This window comes from Emydura macquarii, unplaced genomic scaffold, assembly GCF_026122565.2.
Source record: "Emydura macquarii macquarii isolate MOO-44397 ecotype Brisbane River unplaced genomic scaffold, CSIRO-AGI_Emac_v2 contig_2994, whole genome shotgun sequence".
NCBI classification, from domain to species: domain Eukaryota; kingdom Metazoa; phylum Chordata; order Testudines; family Chelidae; genus Emydura; species Emydura macquarii.
The window spans coordinates 4,462,700-4,480,394 of record NW_027133131.1 but is presented as its reverse complement, the minus strand read 5'-3'; the positions used below and the strand labels follow the sequence as shown (position 1 = coordinate 4,480,394).

General features: G+C 64.8%; 1 protein-coding gene across 6 annotated transcripts in view; it reads right to left on the bottom strand.

The window, feature by feature from the left end:
* The window catches only part of TNS2 (tensin 2), a 48,382-nt gene that overhangs the window by 19,130 nt on the left and 11,557 nt on the right, over positions 1 to 17,695 (bottom strand). For 2 of the 6 annotated variants that reach the window (XM_067529742.1, XM_067529744.1), the window contains exons 2-4: positions 8,528 to 8,639; positions 8,235 to 8,272; positions 3,053 to 3,091 (exon numbers count right to left, since the gene is read on the bottom strand). In XM_067529742.1, the coding sequence (XP_067385843.1) occupies positions 3,053 to 3,091; positions 8,235 to 8,272; positions 8,528 to 8,639 (189 nt within the window). Of the gene's footprint in view, positions 1 to 3,052; positions 3,092 to 6,704; positions 8,170 to 8,234; positions 8,273 to 8,527; positions 8,640 to 11,615; positions 11,753 to 14,775; positions 14,893 to 16,684; positions 16,735 to 17,695 lie in introns of those variants that run through there. The other 4 variants (XM_067529748.1, XM_067529743.1, XM_067529745.1 and 1 more) reach the window with 4 other exon arrangements.

The window sequence follows — 17,695 nt, the reverse complement described above, 5'->3', positions numbered from 1 at the left end:
GCTAGCGGAGATCCCTTTTTGTTAGCAGAGGTGGGGGGGCCCGGTGGCTAAAAGGACGCAGGAGACCTAGGTTCTAGTCTCACCTCTGCCACTGAACTGCTGTGTGACCTGGGGTGAGCCTGCATGCCTCAATTTCCCCTCCCACCCCTGGCCTATTAGATAACGAGCGCTTTCTGTCTGTTCCGCGTGCCCCGTGTCTGTCACAGCTTTGCAGCTTGGCTCTTCAGCAGCTCACGCTTCTAGCTCCCAAGGGCACTGGGTCAATCCCCCGTGTTGGCCAATATGGCAGCTACCACACGTACAGCCCCGAGCACCATGGGCCCTGAGCTCAGCTGAGCCCTAGAAGGCAGGTAATAATGAGGGATGAGCCCCGGTCCTGCCTGGGGGACGAGTGCGGTATCTGTGGTCTCTCCACCTCTCTGCTGAGCTTTTTCAGGGGACACCATTGGCGGCCCCCCGGTTTTTGTGAGTGGAGGTGATTGCTCCTTCCTGAAGCTGCCTCATTAATCTGAATCGTGGCCCAGTTTCCTTCCCAAGTGACCTGGAGCCCAGCTGCCATCCACCCTGGCACGGAGCCCACCGGGCACAGCCTGGGAAGTGAAAGCGACACCAGGACAGGGAGGCTGTTTGAAAGGATACGCCTGCTCTTCCCAGGATCAAAGGCCACAGGTGGTGGGGGGGAAGCTCAGGCTGGCTGGGAGGCTCTTGGTTCCAGGAGCTTCTCGGCCCCATGCCCACAAGCAAGGTCGCAGAACAGGGTGGGGCTGGAGTTACCCCGGGGTCCCAGGATGGTGGCACTGGCCATGGGCACACAGGCCTTTCCAAGCCCCCGGTGCGACGATTGACTCCAGATGGAGAGGGCAGAGCGGGCGATGGCAGCCATCCAGAAGGCAGGATTCAGCAAAGGGAAAGGCCCGTTCAGTGCAGAAGTCACCAATGGCCCATCCTCCCAGAGGAAACTGAGACTCGGGGTCCATCCAGCCCAGAAGAGATCCAGGGTCCACCCCGCCCGGTAGCCCGCCTCCAGCGGTGGCCAGGGCTGGCTGTGGCAGTGGAAGATGAAGCCCTGGAGGACGATTGCCTAGCAGGCTGCCAACCTCGTACGTGTCATGGCCGTTAAGGGCAAAGCTGTTGAGGTCAGTGGAGGCTGTTGGTGAAAATCCAGCCAGTTATTTAGGGGCTCAAGAATGGATCAAGGGGCCTCTGAGGCTCCTGAATGGACAACGTCAGCCCCACGGTGCCAAGAAAGCAAATGAGTGTGGTCAATCTTCATGCTCCAGGCCGGACACCAGCTGTGGGGGTCAGGAAGCTGCTGCGGTAGTTAGTGTTGCATTGTCAGTTTCCTTGGGAGAAGGATCACAGGTCTGGGCAGCGTGGAAATCCTAGACGGGCCCCCTCCCCACAACTTCTAGCTAAGGTACCTAGATGAGCCCCCTCCCCGTAGTATCGGAGCACCTCACAGTCACTGAGACGCCCCTGAGAGGTGGGGCAGGACTATTATCCCTGCCGTACGGGTGGGGAAGTGAGGCACAGAGCGACTAAGTGACTTGCCCCAGGTCACGTGACGCCTGTGGCAGAGCAGAGATTTGAACCCAGGTTCTCCTGAGTCCCCCTTTAGCCCCCGGCGTCTCTGAACATCTTCATAACTCTCCTCCTCCCTTGTCCTGCACACGCTGCTGTCATTTGCACCCCCTGTGCCCTGGCATAAGGACAACCCGAGGCGTGGCATGATGGAGAATCAGGCCCTGGAGAATTTCCCAGGGGGCTTTCCTGTCTCAGGCCAAGGGCTGGGAGATGCTGCAGCTGGATCTTCTCTGACGGGCCAGGGCGGGACGTTTTTTCACTGCCAAGGGCTGAGCTCACAAGGCAGCAGGTCCCAAGGCTGACGTCCGCACCAGCTGTTCGTGCATCAGGCGGAGCCACGGCTGCTTTGCCGCCAGTGCAGCAGCTGGGCGGGGCTGCGCTGAGGGGGGGGCCATGGGACGACTAGGAGTTCTAGCCCCCGCCGCACCCTGTCCGTGCAGCTTGCCAGCCCCAGGGGACACTTGCCCATTGAGACCCACCAGCTCATTTGGCAAAGGCCACCCAGCAACCATCAGCTGGTGACAAATCCCAGGCATTGCTGCCCAGCTGGTGACCTAATGAGGTTCACCTGCTCCTGCACTGCTCCCACGAGCCACCCCCACCTTTAGCTGTACTATTCTCCACTCCGGCCCTTAGCACTGGCCAGGAAGGCCGTCCCCCAGGAAACACTCCGTCCAGTGGGGTTATCCCAACCTTCCAGACCAGGACACACCCTGGCACTGAGGCCTGGATGCTACCAATCGCTAAGGCTCACTCTGCACCTGGGTATTTGTGTCACTTCCCGCTGAGCCCAGCCCGGGATTTACCCAGGATGGACTTCAGCTGCCTCAGGCTGGGCTCCCAAAAGCCACCGGCAAATTAGAAAATGCTGGTTCACCCAGGGCTGAAATGCAGCCAGCTCTGGGGAGGGACGTGGCCGCTGTTTAGTAGCTACAGCGCATCGTGTTTAGGACGGGAAGTGATTCCCTGACTGCGATTGTGTTCCACGCCAGTGGTGCTGTGCATCTGCAGCAGCCCGGTGGTTTCGGGAGGGGGTCTCGGCCACACAGAGGGTGATGAGCCTGCTGGGTCTGTTAGTTCACACACTAGAACAAATTCCTAACGGCCCAGGTTTAATCCCTGCTGCCAGCGGCCCAGCAGGGAGTCTGGCATTACACAATCCAGCGGAGACCAGTTGGAATTACCCAGGCTGGCGTTTGGCCAAGACCCGGTGGATGCGGTTCCCACTCTTGAAAAAAAAAAAAAAAAAAAAAAACGTCCAGCGGATCTTGAAAGAGCCCGGGTCACCCGGTTTTTGGTTCTCCCTTCGGCCTGCAAGAAGGCGCTCAGGGCTGGCACATGGAAACCGCCCCTCTCCCTCACCCCTCCCCGTCTGAGCGGCCAGGGGAACCGCGGCTCAGCTGGGAGCCCACGAGTGAGAGGTCGCCAGCGGGTGCGTGGATGGGGACGGACAGATCTCGCCACTTACCAGATCAGGCGTGGGAAGGGGCTGGCAGGATGACGCCACCTGAAACGAGACGCAATCGGGGGGCTTGGTGCGATCCTACCTCCGGCGTGAGGACCCCGGCCCGGCAGCATCCCCTGAACGGCTGTGCTGTGACAGCTGGGACACTTCTGCCACCCCCCCTCCAGACGGGACGTCTCCTCCCCCGGGCTGGGGGGCGGGCGGGGGGAGAGACGATGGCTGGCACATGGGGCAGGCTCTGTGCAGGGAAGGGGCTGAAGCCCCCTTTGGCCATGGGGAGGGGGTGTTTTTCTTGGCCCGGGCTGGCCCTTTCCGACTCGGGCGCACACAGAGGCCGCGATTCACGGCAGCGCCTGGGAGGCGGCGAGGCCGGAACGGGTGGGGGGGGGGGGCGCTATATATAGAGAAACATAAACAGGCAGGGGCGCACAGAGAGACCATTCAGCCCAGACCCTGCCTCACCTGCCCGCCGGCCGTCCCCCGCACCGCCCCGGCTCACGCCAGGCGGCCCAGCTCCAGCAAGAGAGCTTGAAGCGGACTCAGAGGGGCCGGCGAGCCCTCCTCTGCCCCACGCTCCCCGCGGGGGGAACCCCCTGGGGGCTACCCTGACTGCACCCCCAGTGGGCTTTCCCACAATGCCTTTGGCGAGGGGATGAGCTGAGACTGGTAAATTCGGTGCAGCTGTGGGGAGCCCCGTAGCACTATCCCTCCCTAGCCCTGGGAGGGTAATCGCGTCTCCCTGCCGTGGACCACGTCCGCCCGGGGGCTGCAGCTCCTGCTTTCGTGGGCACCAGGTTTCCAAGCCCGGGCTTGAGCGTCCACACTGCCTCGTACGCCACTCCCCTGCCCCCGCCAGTGCCAGCCTGCCCCGTGGGAGTCGGCGCCTTCTGCCCACCTGTGCTCACGCCCCTCTGCCGCTCACCCGCTCCCTCCTCCAGTGCTTGTGGCCCCCTTGGCCGGGCTACGAGCCCTCAGCCCTTTCTAGCCTCCGGGAGAGTTTATTTATCAGCCGGGAAGTGCTGGGACCTTTATCGCACTCCCGTGGCAGACCACGTCCTCACAGGGCCACGGGGCACTACCAGGTGCCTCTTGGGACACGGATGGGCCTGGGGTGGGTTAAGAACTGGCAGGGGAGGGGCGTGGGGAGGCATCCCGGTGTGGGGTTTGGATCGGGGAGGTGGTTTTGGGGGGGTGGGGAGCGCAGGCCGGGGGGGGAGGTCAGATCAGTGAGCGTCTCGGAGGATTTGGGGACCACAGGCGGAGGGGGCACCAGTGAGGGGCTTGGGGGGCCACAGGGAATGCAGGGCAGGGGGTGCTGGGTCAGGGAGGGGCTCGGGGGGGGGGGGCGGAGGTGGGACGGGGAACAGAGGCCAAGAACCAGATCCGGGACAGGTCTGCAGCAGCAAGGACGCACTGTAAGAACCCAGACAGAACCCGAATGGAGACCCTCATCCAGCCTCCGGCCCTGACCCTCCAGGAGATGGGGCGCACCCCTTCCCCTGGGTCTGCAGCCAGACCCCCAGAGACCCCCTCGCGTCAGCCGATGGAGGAGCCAGCCCTAGTGCAGGGAAAGGACAAGCCACGACTGGCTAGGCGCTAGCTAGAGGGGCTGGCACCGGGCAGAGCCCCGTGTGCCAGCACCGAGTACCAGCAAGCCCATCGTTTGAGGTCCCGCCAGGGAAGGGAGGATTAGGCAGGTGGGCTTGCCAAGCCAGGGTCTCCCTAGGGAGACATCCTGCAGCCAACAACAGCCTCGCCAAATGTGTCACTGCCTGCCCCCCCCTCCCCGCCCGCACGCGCCATGCAGAGGGGATTCCTTCCTGACCACCCCATGCCCTGGAGAATGAGAGTGAATCAGCCAGGTGATTACAGGGGCCATAAATCTTGGTTAACAATGGTCATAAAATTAGCTGGGCCTTTTAACGAGCCAGCTGAAGAATTGGACTGAGTGCCATCCCCACCCCACCCGCCCCCACCTTCCCCATGCAGCTGTGGGGCTGAGTGGCCAGGCACATCACTCCCGCTGGGCCTATACGCCCCCCCCCCCCCCCCCGAGCTGTCCCGGACACAGGGGGAGCTATGGCGTGGGGGCTCTTCCCTCAGGAGGGAATGTGCAGGAAAAAGGCAATGCCCTGCCTATGGAGAAATAAGACCACGTCTCCCCATGCCAGCTTCCTCCCCTCCCGGCCTGCACTCCCCCTCCCCCCTCACCCCCCGCTGATCAGACCCCCTCAGCCTGCGCTCCCCATTGCCCTGAGTCCCTCACTGATCTGACCCCCCCGGGGAGCGCCTCACACATCCCAGCTCCGTTCCCCTCCCTGCTCCTCTGTCTAGCCAGTTGGCGCAGGTCCCACGGTGGCGCAAGTGCCGTCTCCTCTGCAGCTCCCGCTAGCCACCTTACACCCCTTGTGCACTCACCCCCCCCCCCGCAGCCTGTTAACTCCCCTCCCCTCCCCTCCTGCACGTTCTGTCTGAGCAGCATTTGCCATCCAGAGCAAGTGCGTCGCACAAATCATCCTGAGCGAAACCTTCCGACCGCCCGACTTCCCCGCTGCCCTGCCTCTCAGCGTCGGCCTGGGAAAACATCTGGCTCAGCCCGCGGGACAGAGAGGGGGGCTGGGCTGTGGGAAAAGCACCGTAACCAGAAACTGTGGGAGAAAGGCAAATGGGCTTGACAGCTCCCGGGGCCATGTGGAAAGGGTCCCCCTCGCTGTGTCCTTGCCTCGCTCGGAGCCGACTTCATACCAACAGAATCAGGGTTTTAAGAGCACGTCGTGTCCACGATGCGCTGCACTTCACTCCCCTCCCGAAAGCCGTCGTGTAGGTGGGGAAACTGAGGCGCCGAGCGGGGAAGGTACTCACCCACAGTCACGCTGTGTCAGTAGCAGAGCTAGTGACAGAACCCAGGAATCCTGGCCCGCCAGCCCCCTTCACCTAACCACTAGACCCCACTCCCTCTCGGAGCTGGGAACCCAGGAGTCCTGCTGTCAGCCCTCTAACGCTAGATGGTGCCTCACGCTATAAACCCCTCCTCGCAAGGCTTCATCTCAGCGTAACGCCACCTCCAAAGGGCCCTGCCATCCGGACTGCACTCCACTGAGGTACCCGCAGGGGCACGGTGCCCGGCCCTGCCCACCCTTCCCGGCAGCAGGCTCCGGACCCCTGGGCACCTCCTGCCAGCTGATAAATGCCTCTGACGGGCATCCCTTTGCCCACAGCCCGGGGCTAGAGAGCAGGCCCACCTCGCTGAAAGCAGGGGCAGTGCCCTGGCCAGAGCCGGGCATTGCAGATCTGCTCCCACGCCTCCCTTTTGGTTCCCCCACGGCTTTCGGTTTGTCACTTGTTCCGTCTCCTCCTTCATTGCTTTCCTCCTCACCTTCCCCCTCCTGCCGTCTCTCGTTGCTTCTTCTCCGTCCTCTCTTCCCTCCTTTCCCTTGCCTCTCCCCCTACACCCTTCTGCAATCACCCCCACAACACACACACCCTGCTACCCCCCCCATCCTCCGCCGGCCTGGAGTCCCCTTGGCAATCAGGTCCCCCTCTGCCCCAGGGCTGCCCCCTGGAGGAGGGGGCGGAGAGGGCAGATCAGAGGGGCATCCTGTCCTGTCCCCGCCTCGCCCCCAGGTCCCTCCGCCGGCCGAGCTGTTGGCTTTACCTGGGATTCAGCAGGGCACGGTGACGCTAGTCCTTAAGGATACTGGGCTTCTCGGTGCCAGATGCTCCCCACATGGGGAGAGGCCCAAATTCCCCCTCCCGTGCAGGTTCCTCTCCGCGCTGTCTGTCCTGTCCTCTCACTCAGCCACTTCGCCCTTCGCCTCCCGCCTTCCCCTCATCCGGCTCCTGGTTTCGAACCCCAGAGCAGCCCTCCGCCCCTTGGACGGACGGACGGGTCTGTGCCGAGCAAAGAATCCCAGAAAAGCCCAGAGGAGAACCAGCAGCCTCCAGCTGCAGTTGCTGGCCCGGGGCCAAGACAAACTCCCAACTCCGTGGGCGCAACTATGATTACACAACCGCTCGGCATCTCCAGGGCTTAAAGGGCCAGAGACACCGACTTTCGGGGGCCCTAGCCCGGTGAGCCGGCTCCGAGGGCTGCAAATGGCCGGGGGTGTGGGGGGGGGCTCAGCACAGAGCCACCCGCACCGGGGGGAAGGGGCTCAAAACCCAGCCTGTGGCGAGCGCCAGGCCGTGAGGAACCGTTCCCGGCATCGTGTCTCCAGCCAGATGTGCTGGGCGGGAACGGGAGCAAAGCTCTGCCGGACTCAGGCAGGACGGGCGGTTCAAGGGACTTGCTTGGAGAAATGTTCCGGGGCTGTGAGCTTCCCCGCAGCAGTGCCCTGGCGGGACCCCGGCGCTGTGAGCTTCCCCACAGCAGTGCCCTGGCGGGACCCCAGCAAATCTGAGTTCTCCCAGTGCAGCTCACACAGCGTCCTGGAAACCCGCGCCGGCGTTAGCAGCCACCGGCCATCTCTCTGGGAGGAAAGGACTCCACATCCTCATGCCAGAGCCCCAGGGAGCGTTTGCTAGGCTGCGCTGCCCCCCTCCCTCCACGCTGCCCTCCCTTGGCTCAGGACATTTCCCACGGCCCCCTGTTCCTGCTGCTCTGTTCGGACGTGCTCCCTCCAGCTCTTATTTCACTGCCCCCCGCAGCGCTGGCCCTGCGATGGCCCGGGCAGAGATAGGGGCCTGGATTCCCCAGTAAACAGAGGGGAGAGGGCAGGGGGCCGGGCCACTGACGCTGCATTTCCTCCCTCCCTCCCCCAGCCCCTGGCTCTGCAACGCCCGGGTCCTGCAGTGCTGCGTGTGTGCAACAGCCTCCAGGGCCACCCGCTGCGGCTCTCTTCCCAGGCCAGGCTCCCCCATCCCCCTTTCCTGCCCCATGCGGGAGAGCAACCCTGCCCACTCCGGAGAGCTGGCCACGGCCACCCTGCCCTAGGCTGCTGAGCATCTTCTCTGACTGCAGCCGTGGTGCACGGCCTCGGAGCTAGAGGGGCAGGCGTGCTCAAAGCCGTGTGCTCGCGGGGCCTGGAGTCTCTGAACCTGGGCAGGCCGGGCCCCAGCCCCCTGTGGAGAGACACCCCTGCCGGCTGCATCGGGGGCCGGGTTTGCCCAGCGCGTCCCGAGCCTGGGCTCCGGCCGTTCACCCTCCCTGGGCCCTCCTGCGTCAGCCCGTGGCTCCTTCTCTTACCTTCGCTTCGCATTTCTTGTGGCTGGCAATCTTGCAGGCTGCAGGGGAGAGAAAAGGGCGCGTGAGTGGCTGGCCCAGCGTGCTGTGAAAGGGAATTCCCTGAGCCGCCCGGGGCTAGCGGGCTGGGGCCTGGCTGCGCCCCAGGGCTGGGCGTGCGACCCTGGGGCTCGCACGCCGGGGTCCTGTGCCGACGGGGCAGCGGGTCACTGGGTTTGGATCGTGGGCTGGTATCCCTCCGACCTCGCCCGCCCTGGGTTGGAGGATGGCAATGCCCGGGGCGGGGGGGCTGTTACCTTTGCAGACGACGCCCAGCGCCTCGATGGATTCCTTACACACCACGCACGCCCTCTTCTTCCTCTTAAAGACCTTCTCCTTGAAGCTGTGCGGCTCGGGGACCTTCTCCGGCTACGGAGGCAAACACAGGGCAGAGGTGGCACGGAGGTCACCGAAGCATGGAGAGAGGAGCGTGTGCGCCCGACGCCCCCGTGGGTACAAAGCCGAGAACAGCACCTCTACAGCACCACCTCCAGCGTCTCTGGATCCAGAGCCAGGCATCGCCCCCGCGGCTTCAGTGCACCCAGAGATACAGTGCAGCGTGCAGCGTCCGCTGGCGAGTTGGCAGATGGGCACATGACGCTGCCTACAAGGCGCCTTTACAGGATCTGGCCCTGCCGACGTGGCCACGTGGCCGGCGGGCAGGGCCGCCTGTTCTCAACCGGAGCCGGTGCCGCTGGCGGCGTGACCAGCCACGCCAGCCCACGCTAAGGCCATCAAGCCTCGGCAGAGCCTGGCGGCGTATCTCTGAGCCACTGCAGCGCGAGGAGGGCGCCCGCTGGCACCGCTGTGGTCACAGGACCCGTGAGGCTGGTCAGCACTCTAGAAAGGCAGCCGCACCATGTTCTGTAGCACACGAGTCAGGCCAAGGCCAGCGCGCCCCTCCCAGCCCCGAGCTGAGGACGTCCCAACTCATGACACAGCTTCATTGCCCATTGGATCTTTTCTAACAGCAGGTAGCCAGCTGGGCTACCCCACCACCCGCCACTTATTATTGCTACAGTGACAGAAGTGGAAGTGCCTGGTGTCCCCAGCCAGGATCAGGGCCCCTTTGTGCCAGGCGCTGTACAGACCCCAGCTGAAATCAGGGCTATCGGGCGCTGTACAGACCCCACCGAGGTCAGGGCCCTGTTGTGCCAGGTGCTGTACAGACCTTAGCTGAGATCAGGGCTCCACTGTGCCGGGTGCTATAGAGACACCTAGGGAGACGGCCCTGAAGAAGTTACTGCCTTAATATACAAAGGATGGGAGGGGAAACTGAGGCACAGAGCGAGCTTGCCCAGGGTCACCCAGCAGGGCAGTGGCAGTGCCAGGGAGAGAAGCCAGGCCTCCTGAATGCTAGGTCAGCGCTTCAGCCACTAGGCCATGCTGCCTCTCTGGAGGAGCCTGAAAGGAGAGAGCGACAAGGCACTTGACCCCCCATCCCCGGGCTGGGCTGCAGGGGGCACTCGGTCTCTATAGCCCACTCCATGCCCTGCGCTGGGCAGAGCAGGCCCTAGGCCAGGGCACGGGTGCTAGGTTCCACTCTCCCAGCCCCTCCCCAGCGCCAGGTTCCTCCCAGCCCCCCAGCACAGCACCAATTATCCAGAGACACAACAGCTGGCCCGCCGGAAACGCAGCCTCTTCAGGGGTCGAATTCCAGCCGCGCGGCCTGGCGTGGGGGGGGAATCAATCTGAAATGCCACAGATTCCCCGCAGAGCCGTCCTCCCCACCCCCACGCGCCGGCCCTCTGCCGGGGAGGGCTCGGTGACACTGGGCCAAATTCCACTGGCCGAGCCCAGCCCATAACCATACCCGGCAAACGAGCGGGCCGTAGGCCAGAGGGACTGGCCCAGGGCTAGGAATGCCCCCTGGATACATAGGTTCTTCCACCGGCAGCTTTGGGTAAATCCCTTCTCTGCTCTGTGCCTCAGTTTCCCCTTCCACCGTTGGTCTGCATGGCCTGTGAGCAATTTGGGGCAGGAGGGCCTTGTTTTGCATACGTCCAGCGCCTGGCGCCTTTGGGCTTGGCGCATGAAGGCAATGGGGAGAGGGCAGGTCTGAGACCCCCCCCGCCAGTTCAGGACAGACCCCGGAGTGTCCCCGAGAGGTCTCCCCCTTTCCCCTTCTCTCATGCCACCTGGCGGACGCTGGAGCCAACCTCCCTCCCCGGTAGCCAGGTCACCCGAGTCGGCGGCCGCGCTCACTGAGCCGGGAACATGGGAACTGCAGCCCTTGCACGGGGCCACAGGCACCAGCTGCCCAGGCTGGCAGGCGCCGCGTGAAACTTGTTCCAGCCAGGATCCCCCCCCACCCCATCCCAACTGGTTAATGATGCCTGAGATCAGCCAGGCAGAGCCCCCCCGGCCCCTCCCCTCAGGCCTGCAGGGCAGGAGGCTCCTGGGACATGTAGTTTTCTTCCCTGGGGAGGGTGGGAAGGGGCAACTGAAAGCGGCCTTGTGTCTGTGCTGTATAAACCCCGCTGAATGGGCCATTCACGCCGGGCCGGGCACGGCCGCCCGGCTATAAATAGCCATGAATCGCCGCCTTTGTTGCCCGGCACCTTCTGCGAAAACAGGGAGCGTTCGCAAAGGGCAGGCTCGGGGCAGGCCAGCGAGATGGGGAGAAGGGCAGGGGCCACGGCCCAGCGAGATGTGGGGGGACAGGCCAGGAGCATGGCCTGGTGAGACGGGGGGGACAGAGGCTCCAGCCTAGCGAGATGAAGGGGAGTGTGTGTGGGGGGGTAAACCCTGCTACACTAAAAAGCCCCCCCCCCCCCCCACTCTGAACCACACAGTCACCAACAGAGATACCCCCAGCCAAGCCACTGGCCCCAGACACGCCGGCGCTGGGCACGGTACAGAACCAGGCGGCTTGCTAGCCCACCCCGCTGGTCTGCAGCCAGCGCGTCTCTAGCCAGGGCGCCCCGACACCCTGCGCAGACCGGGAGCTTAGCCAGAGCATCCCGGCCCCCCGGCCCCTCTCACGCCAGCCCCTACGCCGGCGTGCAGGGGGTGCGAGCGCTGCCACGCCTCCCGCGCCCTTTGCAGTACCGGGTACCGGGCCAGGCAGAATCAGCCTCCGCCAGCCCAGCGCGGCTCCAGTGTGGACCAAGGGCAACCTGGCACGGCCTGCACACTGCACACACCCGCCCCATGCACCGCTCCACGTACGCCACACAGCACATGTGTGTGTGTGTGGACCCCCCCCCCCCCCATCCTTGCACCCCCACCAGCCTCCCGCTCCGAGGCCACAGGGCAGCGTGTGCATTGTCCGAGCCCTGGCAGTGCCGGGCGTGGGCAGGGCTGCCCAGCCGGGCTGAGCCGCAGCGTGCCGGCGCCGCTTACCGGCATCCTGCTCCAGCCGCCCCGGGGGGGGGGGTGGGCAGAGGGCACCGGCTGGAGTCCTGCCCCCCCCCACTGCTTCCTTTCCCCCGCGGGCTGGGCTGGCAGGCGGTGAAATGCAGCAGGGAAGCTGGCTGGGCTCTGGTCGCCTTTCGCAATCGGTGCCGGTGGGGAGCTGCGACACAGCCAGCTCTGCCCGGCCCCCCCCCCTCGCCGCCCGCCCTTCCCCGCTCCCAGCCGAGTCCAGGAACCGGGCGGGCGGGAGAACAACTTGTTTACTCCCTGCCTTGGTCACGATGCTGCCTGCTGAGTGCCCGCTATTGTGTGCGCTCCTCGGGCAGCGCACCAGCCCCCGGCTTGGGCGCGGCCACGGCTGGGCCCTTGTCCCCAGGGCTGCGGGCCTCCTGCCATCACCCAGGGCGTGGGCAGAGCTGGGGCGGGCTTCCCACACGCCTTGTCCCAGCCCCAGGCCGGCCCTCCCCACTCACGGGTGTCTGGGGAAAGGGGAGATTCAGGCCTCCTCGGCCCCGGGCCCGTCCCTACCACCCCCAGACCTGCCCCAGCGGGTGCGGACCTCCCCCGTGGCCTGAGGGAAGCCGGTCAACTGGCAAAGCCGTGGGGGAGAAGGAGATTTCCCTGTACCAGGAGAGATGCCCTCATGTCCTTCCTGGGGCCATCCCTGCTCTGCCCCCCTCGCCCTGCCCTTGGCGGGGAGACAAGCCGCGTAGCAGCCAGGCGTGGGCCCCTCCGGTGTAACAACCCTGGCAGCGCCAGCCCTAAGGGTGGATCGTGGGCAAAGAGGCCATGCTATGGCTCTCCCTCCAGTGGGGGGGTGGAGTGTGTGCTCCCCCACCCCCTTCCTCCCAGAGATTTATTCCCCAGGGAGCTGGCAGAGAGTGGCACAATCCCAGAGTCAGCTGCCCTTCCCCGGCTGCGCCTGATGCCCCATTGGCAGCTGCCCTGCCGCCCCTCTCCAGCTGCTCCTGATGCCCGGTTACGGGCTGGGTGTGCCCTGCACCCCTCTCTAGAGTGGGCACCGATGCCCCCGGGCACCTGCAGCAGGCCACAGCAGAGACCTTGCCTTGCGTTTCAGTCTAGATGCGTGGGGACGGGCGGCCCCCCTCAGCCGAACTCCGTGTTCCCGGCTCAGGAAACGCGCCCGTGCTCAGAGAATGGCTGGCAGGGAGCGGGGCAGGGAGGGTGCCAGGCCTTAAAATAGGCACCGTCAAACGATCAGCATTAGAACAACCCTCTCTCCCCCTGGGCCACGGATCGGGCCAGAACTGAGTGGTCCAGAGAGACCTCCCTCCCCCTCAATCCCTTCACACCGGATCCCAAAACCACACTGGGCAGCCCTTCCCTGCCCCATAGTCAGGTTCACTTCCTGGTTCCCCTGTCTAGGGCAGATCCCTGGGAGGGGCGGGAACCTGGGCCCGTCTTGCCCAGAATCTGGGGATCTCGCTTGGAGACCAATTGCATGAAAATGACCGGGTTGGTAAAACCCTCTGTGGGCACCAAGCCTCAGCCAGGGCCTCCGGCCAGCCCGCGGACGGCCCCGTAATTCTCATTCCCCGGCGGCTGCGCCACCATCGTCCAATCGTGGCCGCCCACGCTGGTGCCAGAACTTCCCGTGAGAGTGTTTTATCGCCCCCGAAGCGCCAAGCTGGGAGAGTTTAAACCGTGGGGCTGTCTACACAGTAGCAATGGTGCCTGAGGCTTGCCTACCCAGGCACGCTGGAATCCAGTTGGCCTGAGTAAGTCACAGGAGTGAAGACAGTGCAGTGGGGTAGGGAGGGGGTGGGCAAACTTGGCACGGACCCTGGCTATGTGCTCCGCTCGCTAGCCCGCTGTGCAGTCTCGCAACACCCCCTGGCTAGGCTCTGGGCTGAGACCAGCAAACTCGTTTCACGCAGAGGTGGCCACTGCATGAGGATGACCGGCAGGAGAAAGAGGCTTGAGGTTCCCTCAGTGACGCTTGCCAGAAAACGCAGCAGCAGAATGACCGAGCACCGCACTCAGGATATCGAGACCTGGGCCCCGTTACGCTCGGTGCTGTACAATGTGGCTAGCACGAGGGATCACGCATTTCCCAGCCAATCAGAAACCCCACATTTGCTCCAGGGGGGGCTTGGTTTGTGCCAGGAGCTACAGGATCCCACTCTCTCCACTCCCCGCCCTTGGCATGACTGGCTTCTAATCTACGCCCCAGGAGGGGGACCGCTGGCTCCAGATCAGACCCCCCCAAACATTCCGGGAGAGGGAGGTGGGGCGGACGTGGGAAAGCCGTAGGCCTCGCCCGGCAGGCCCAACTCTGTGGCAGCGGGGAGGCCAGCGTGCTGCGCTCTGCATCGGGCGGAGGTGTGCGGGGCTGGGCCCCAGGCGGGCGCGGCATGCGGACCCGGGCTTTGGACCCACCAGCACGCGGAGGGGATTGGAGAAGCTGCCGAAGGGCCAAGGGCCTCCCAAGCTGCCTGACCGCTTGCCTTGGCCGGGAGGGGTCAGCACGGGCAGGCCATTGCACGGGCCAGGAGAAACCTTCCCTCTCAGTGCCACCTAGTGCCACGGCCTGGCCTGCCCGCTTAACCCTTTCCACCCTGCGTCCCTGCTGTCCACACGCCATCATCTCTGCTCCTCATGACCCCTCAGGGCTCAGGGCCTTGTGGGGCTCTGGACCGAAGGGCAACGATCTGGCCCCGGGGATCAGCTGGAGCCTCCGGGCCGTCCTGCGCCAGAGGCCCCGCATTCCTGCTGCGCCGAGCCCGGAACGCACAGCCCTGGCGCCCTGACAGGCTCGTCACAAGGCCGGGGCCCGCCTGGAAGCGATTTATGAGTCAGCCGGACGCGGGACCTTGGGATGGCCCCGGGACCTGCCCGTGGCCCCCACCCTGAACATCCTGCCCGCTGCACGGCCTGGGGACAGCGCCACCCACTGGCTAGGGCTTGGCCTCCCCCTGCTTCGTTACCATGGTTACCAATAGAGGGTCAGACCCCCAGGTGCACCTCATGGCTGACCCCCCTAAATCCTATGAAAGGAGCTTGACCCCCCTATGTCTCCGCCCCCCACACCACTGCAGGGGATTTGATCCTTTTTCTCCGCCCCCCCCCCCCCCCGACTGGTGGGGCTGTCAGCTGAATCGGGGGGGTATGGGGGGGTCACACCTACCCTGCTGGAGCCTGGCACCCGGGTGCTCTCTCGTCTCCCCAGCGCTCTCAGCAGAATCTCCACCGTGGTCCTACGCTTCATGGCGCTGGGCTGGCTACAGACGCTGAGCCCCAGTCCCCCTCTCGGCTCAGAGACCCGGCCCAGCCGGAGAGCGCCCCTGCCCACCCCGATGCAGCCCCATCCAGGGGGCACCAGACGGCAGGGTGGGCTCAGCCCACCCCAGCGGCCCAGTGCCTCTGGCACATCCAGCTCGCCCGGCTGCCCAGCCTGGTCTGTGCCGGAGGGGGGGACCCGTGCGCCTGGGATAGGATGTGAGGCTGGAAACAATGAGCCAGAAGCCGGTCCAGGGGCTGGGATCAGGACGAAGAGATGAGCTGGTGTTTCCTGACTCACAATAGCAGCTTCCCTTCGCGCCGAGGTCACGGCGAAGGCCACCGCGTGTGGGGCTCTGCCCTCTGGGACGTGGCTGGGCCTGCCTCCGGCATGGCAACCCCACACACCCTCGGGGCAAGTCATCGGCCAGGCCGGGATCGGCCGCGGCTCCGTGGGCCAGGGAGGGCTGAGCACCGAGGCGCTCGTGACACCGCCAGCCTTTTCCCAGAGCCAGACAGGAAAGGGCTCGGGCAGCTCTCCTGACCCGGGCTTGGGGCTTTATCTCCAGCCACCCTCTGCCAGCCGGGGGCGGGTAGGCCCCAGGCCTGGAGACATGCCCCCAGCCCTGGGCAGGGAGGCGATGGGCTCACGCGCTGTCACCAGACGGGCGCACACACCCCTCGCCTACACCCACGCGCTGCCCCTCCCTCGCCCACTGCCACATCGGCAGCACTTAGCTTTGCCCGGCACAGCCCCTTCCCCATGGTCTCTCACTGCTGCTTTCTCCCATGGGCACTGGCCACCCTTCCCTCCTCTGCCCACCTCCTCGCTCATTCCCCTTGCACCCAGGAGAGGCACTCAGCCCTCCCCCCGGGGGGAATCGAACTCAGGACCTCAAAGCAGGCACGCCAATCGCCTGCGCTAAAGGGACGGCTCTTGCCGGGCTGTGGCCGTAGCCAGCTCATCAGCCTCTGCGCACGGCGAGGGAATGAGGCGAGTTTAGGCCAACAGCCCTCGCAGCGTGCTAGGTGCTGTACAGACATGGAACAAGGCTGCTGCCCCGAAGGTTTAGAGTCCATGCGGCCCAGTGCGCTGGCCAAGGCGGTGAGGAGGGAGGGGGCAGGTCAAGGCTGAGGGGTGGCAGGGAGCACGGGGAGGGAGGGCTCCTAGCCGGGGAACCACGGCACGCTCAGAGAGCCAAGATTGAGGGTGAGCTCAGGGCAAACTGCCTGACCAGGAAGGGCCCCCCAGGGGGAATCGTCTCCCCGTGGGGGCCCCGCTTCTGAGCCAGACCAGGCACAGCTCTGGAGCATGAATTGCAGAGCACGGTTCTGCCCTGCCGCCCCGGAGACAGGCCCCAATTGCTCTCTGCCATCTCCCCCTCCCTGATCTGCGCGTGTGCCCCTGCTCCCAGCCTGACGCCTCTGCTGCATCTCTCCATCTCGGATCTAGGCCGGGGCACCTTGGGAGGGTGCCCAGGGGCTGCCACTGGAGTCTTGTGACCCACTAATTAACCAGCACCTGGCAAATCCCCACTGCTGTTCCCTGCAGCCCGGTCCCTGCGTTAACTATGTGTGGCAAATAGTCCACTCCCCTCTAGTGGGAGCCACGCTTGTACTGTTCATAGGGGGTCAGGGCATGTCCAGTACCCACCTTCCCTGAAGAGGGGGTAGGGACCCAGGCCCACCCACTCCTCCAGGTCCCAGCCCAGGGGCCCTATGAGCAGCAGCTATCTGCTACTGGCACTGGTTCCCCAGCTGCTCTGTCTTCCCCTGGGCCAGTCTTCCCGCTCCTTCTGGCTCCTTGAGCCAGGTACCTTCCTCTGTCCACAGGACTCTCCACTCTCATCTGTTCCTCCACATAGGCCAGCACGCCGTATCCTATGCACAGCACAGCACAGCACAGCACAGCACAGCACAGCACAGCACAGCACAGCACAGCACAGCACAGCACAGCACAGCACAGCACAGCACAGCACAGCACAGCACAGCACAGCACACTCCTCCAGCTTGTGCCCTGACTGGTTGGGGGCAGGGAGCTTTTATGAAGCACCTGGCTGGTCCTTCATTGGCCCCAGCTGCCTCTAATTGCCCCCTGACGGTACTTAGTCAGTCTGCAGGGAACAGAGCCCTGAGCATTCTCGGGCTCACATATCTCCCTTCGGCCACTCTCCTGCTGTCCTCTGCTCTCGCTATCTCACATATGCTACAGGGGACTGGAGCACCCGTGCAGACCAGGCTGTCCATCAACAGCGCTGCACGAGTTCCTCCACCGCTCCCGGTTCCCCAAGCACCTCGGGTCACTCCTGTTGCCCTTTGCTGCCCGTCCCCCGGAGAATCCAGGGCATGTGCCCCGCAAAGGGCTCCAGCCACCCGTGGGACCCACGTGAACCACACCTGCCCTTCGAGACCGGCCTGTTCTCGTGGTCAGGGCACCAGCTTGGGGCTTAGGATACCTGGGTTCTAGTCCCACTGGGTGACCTTGGGCACCTCGCGTCCCCTTTCTGTGCCTCCATCTCCCCTCCCGTCCTCTGTCTGGACCAGGAGCTCTTGGGGACAAGGACTGTGTCCGTGCAGGCTGGGGTCACTCGATGTGTCAGTCAGCTGTCCTCCGCTCGGGGCTGAACTAGCAGCACGTGCCCATTCCATGACTCTTATCACTTTACCCCAGGGGGTCGTGCGGTTATTACGGGGGGGTTGTGAGCGCCATGATTTGGGGGGTGCTACAGCCACATGGCGCACCCCACAGACCCCTCCTGCTCCCCTTGTGTCGGCAGAGCTGAACGGACATTGCCAAGGGAGGGCTTTCCACGGAGATGGGGCTAAGT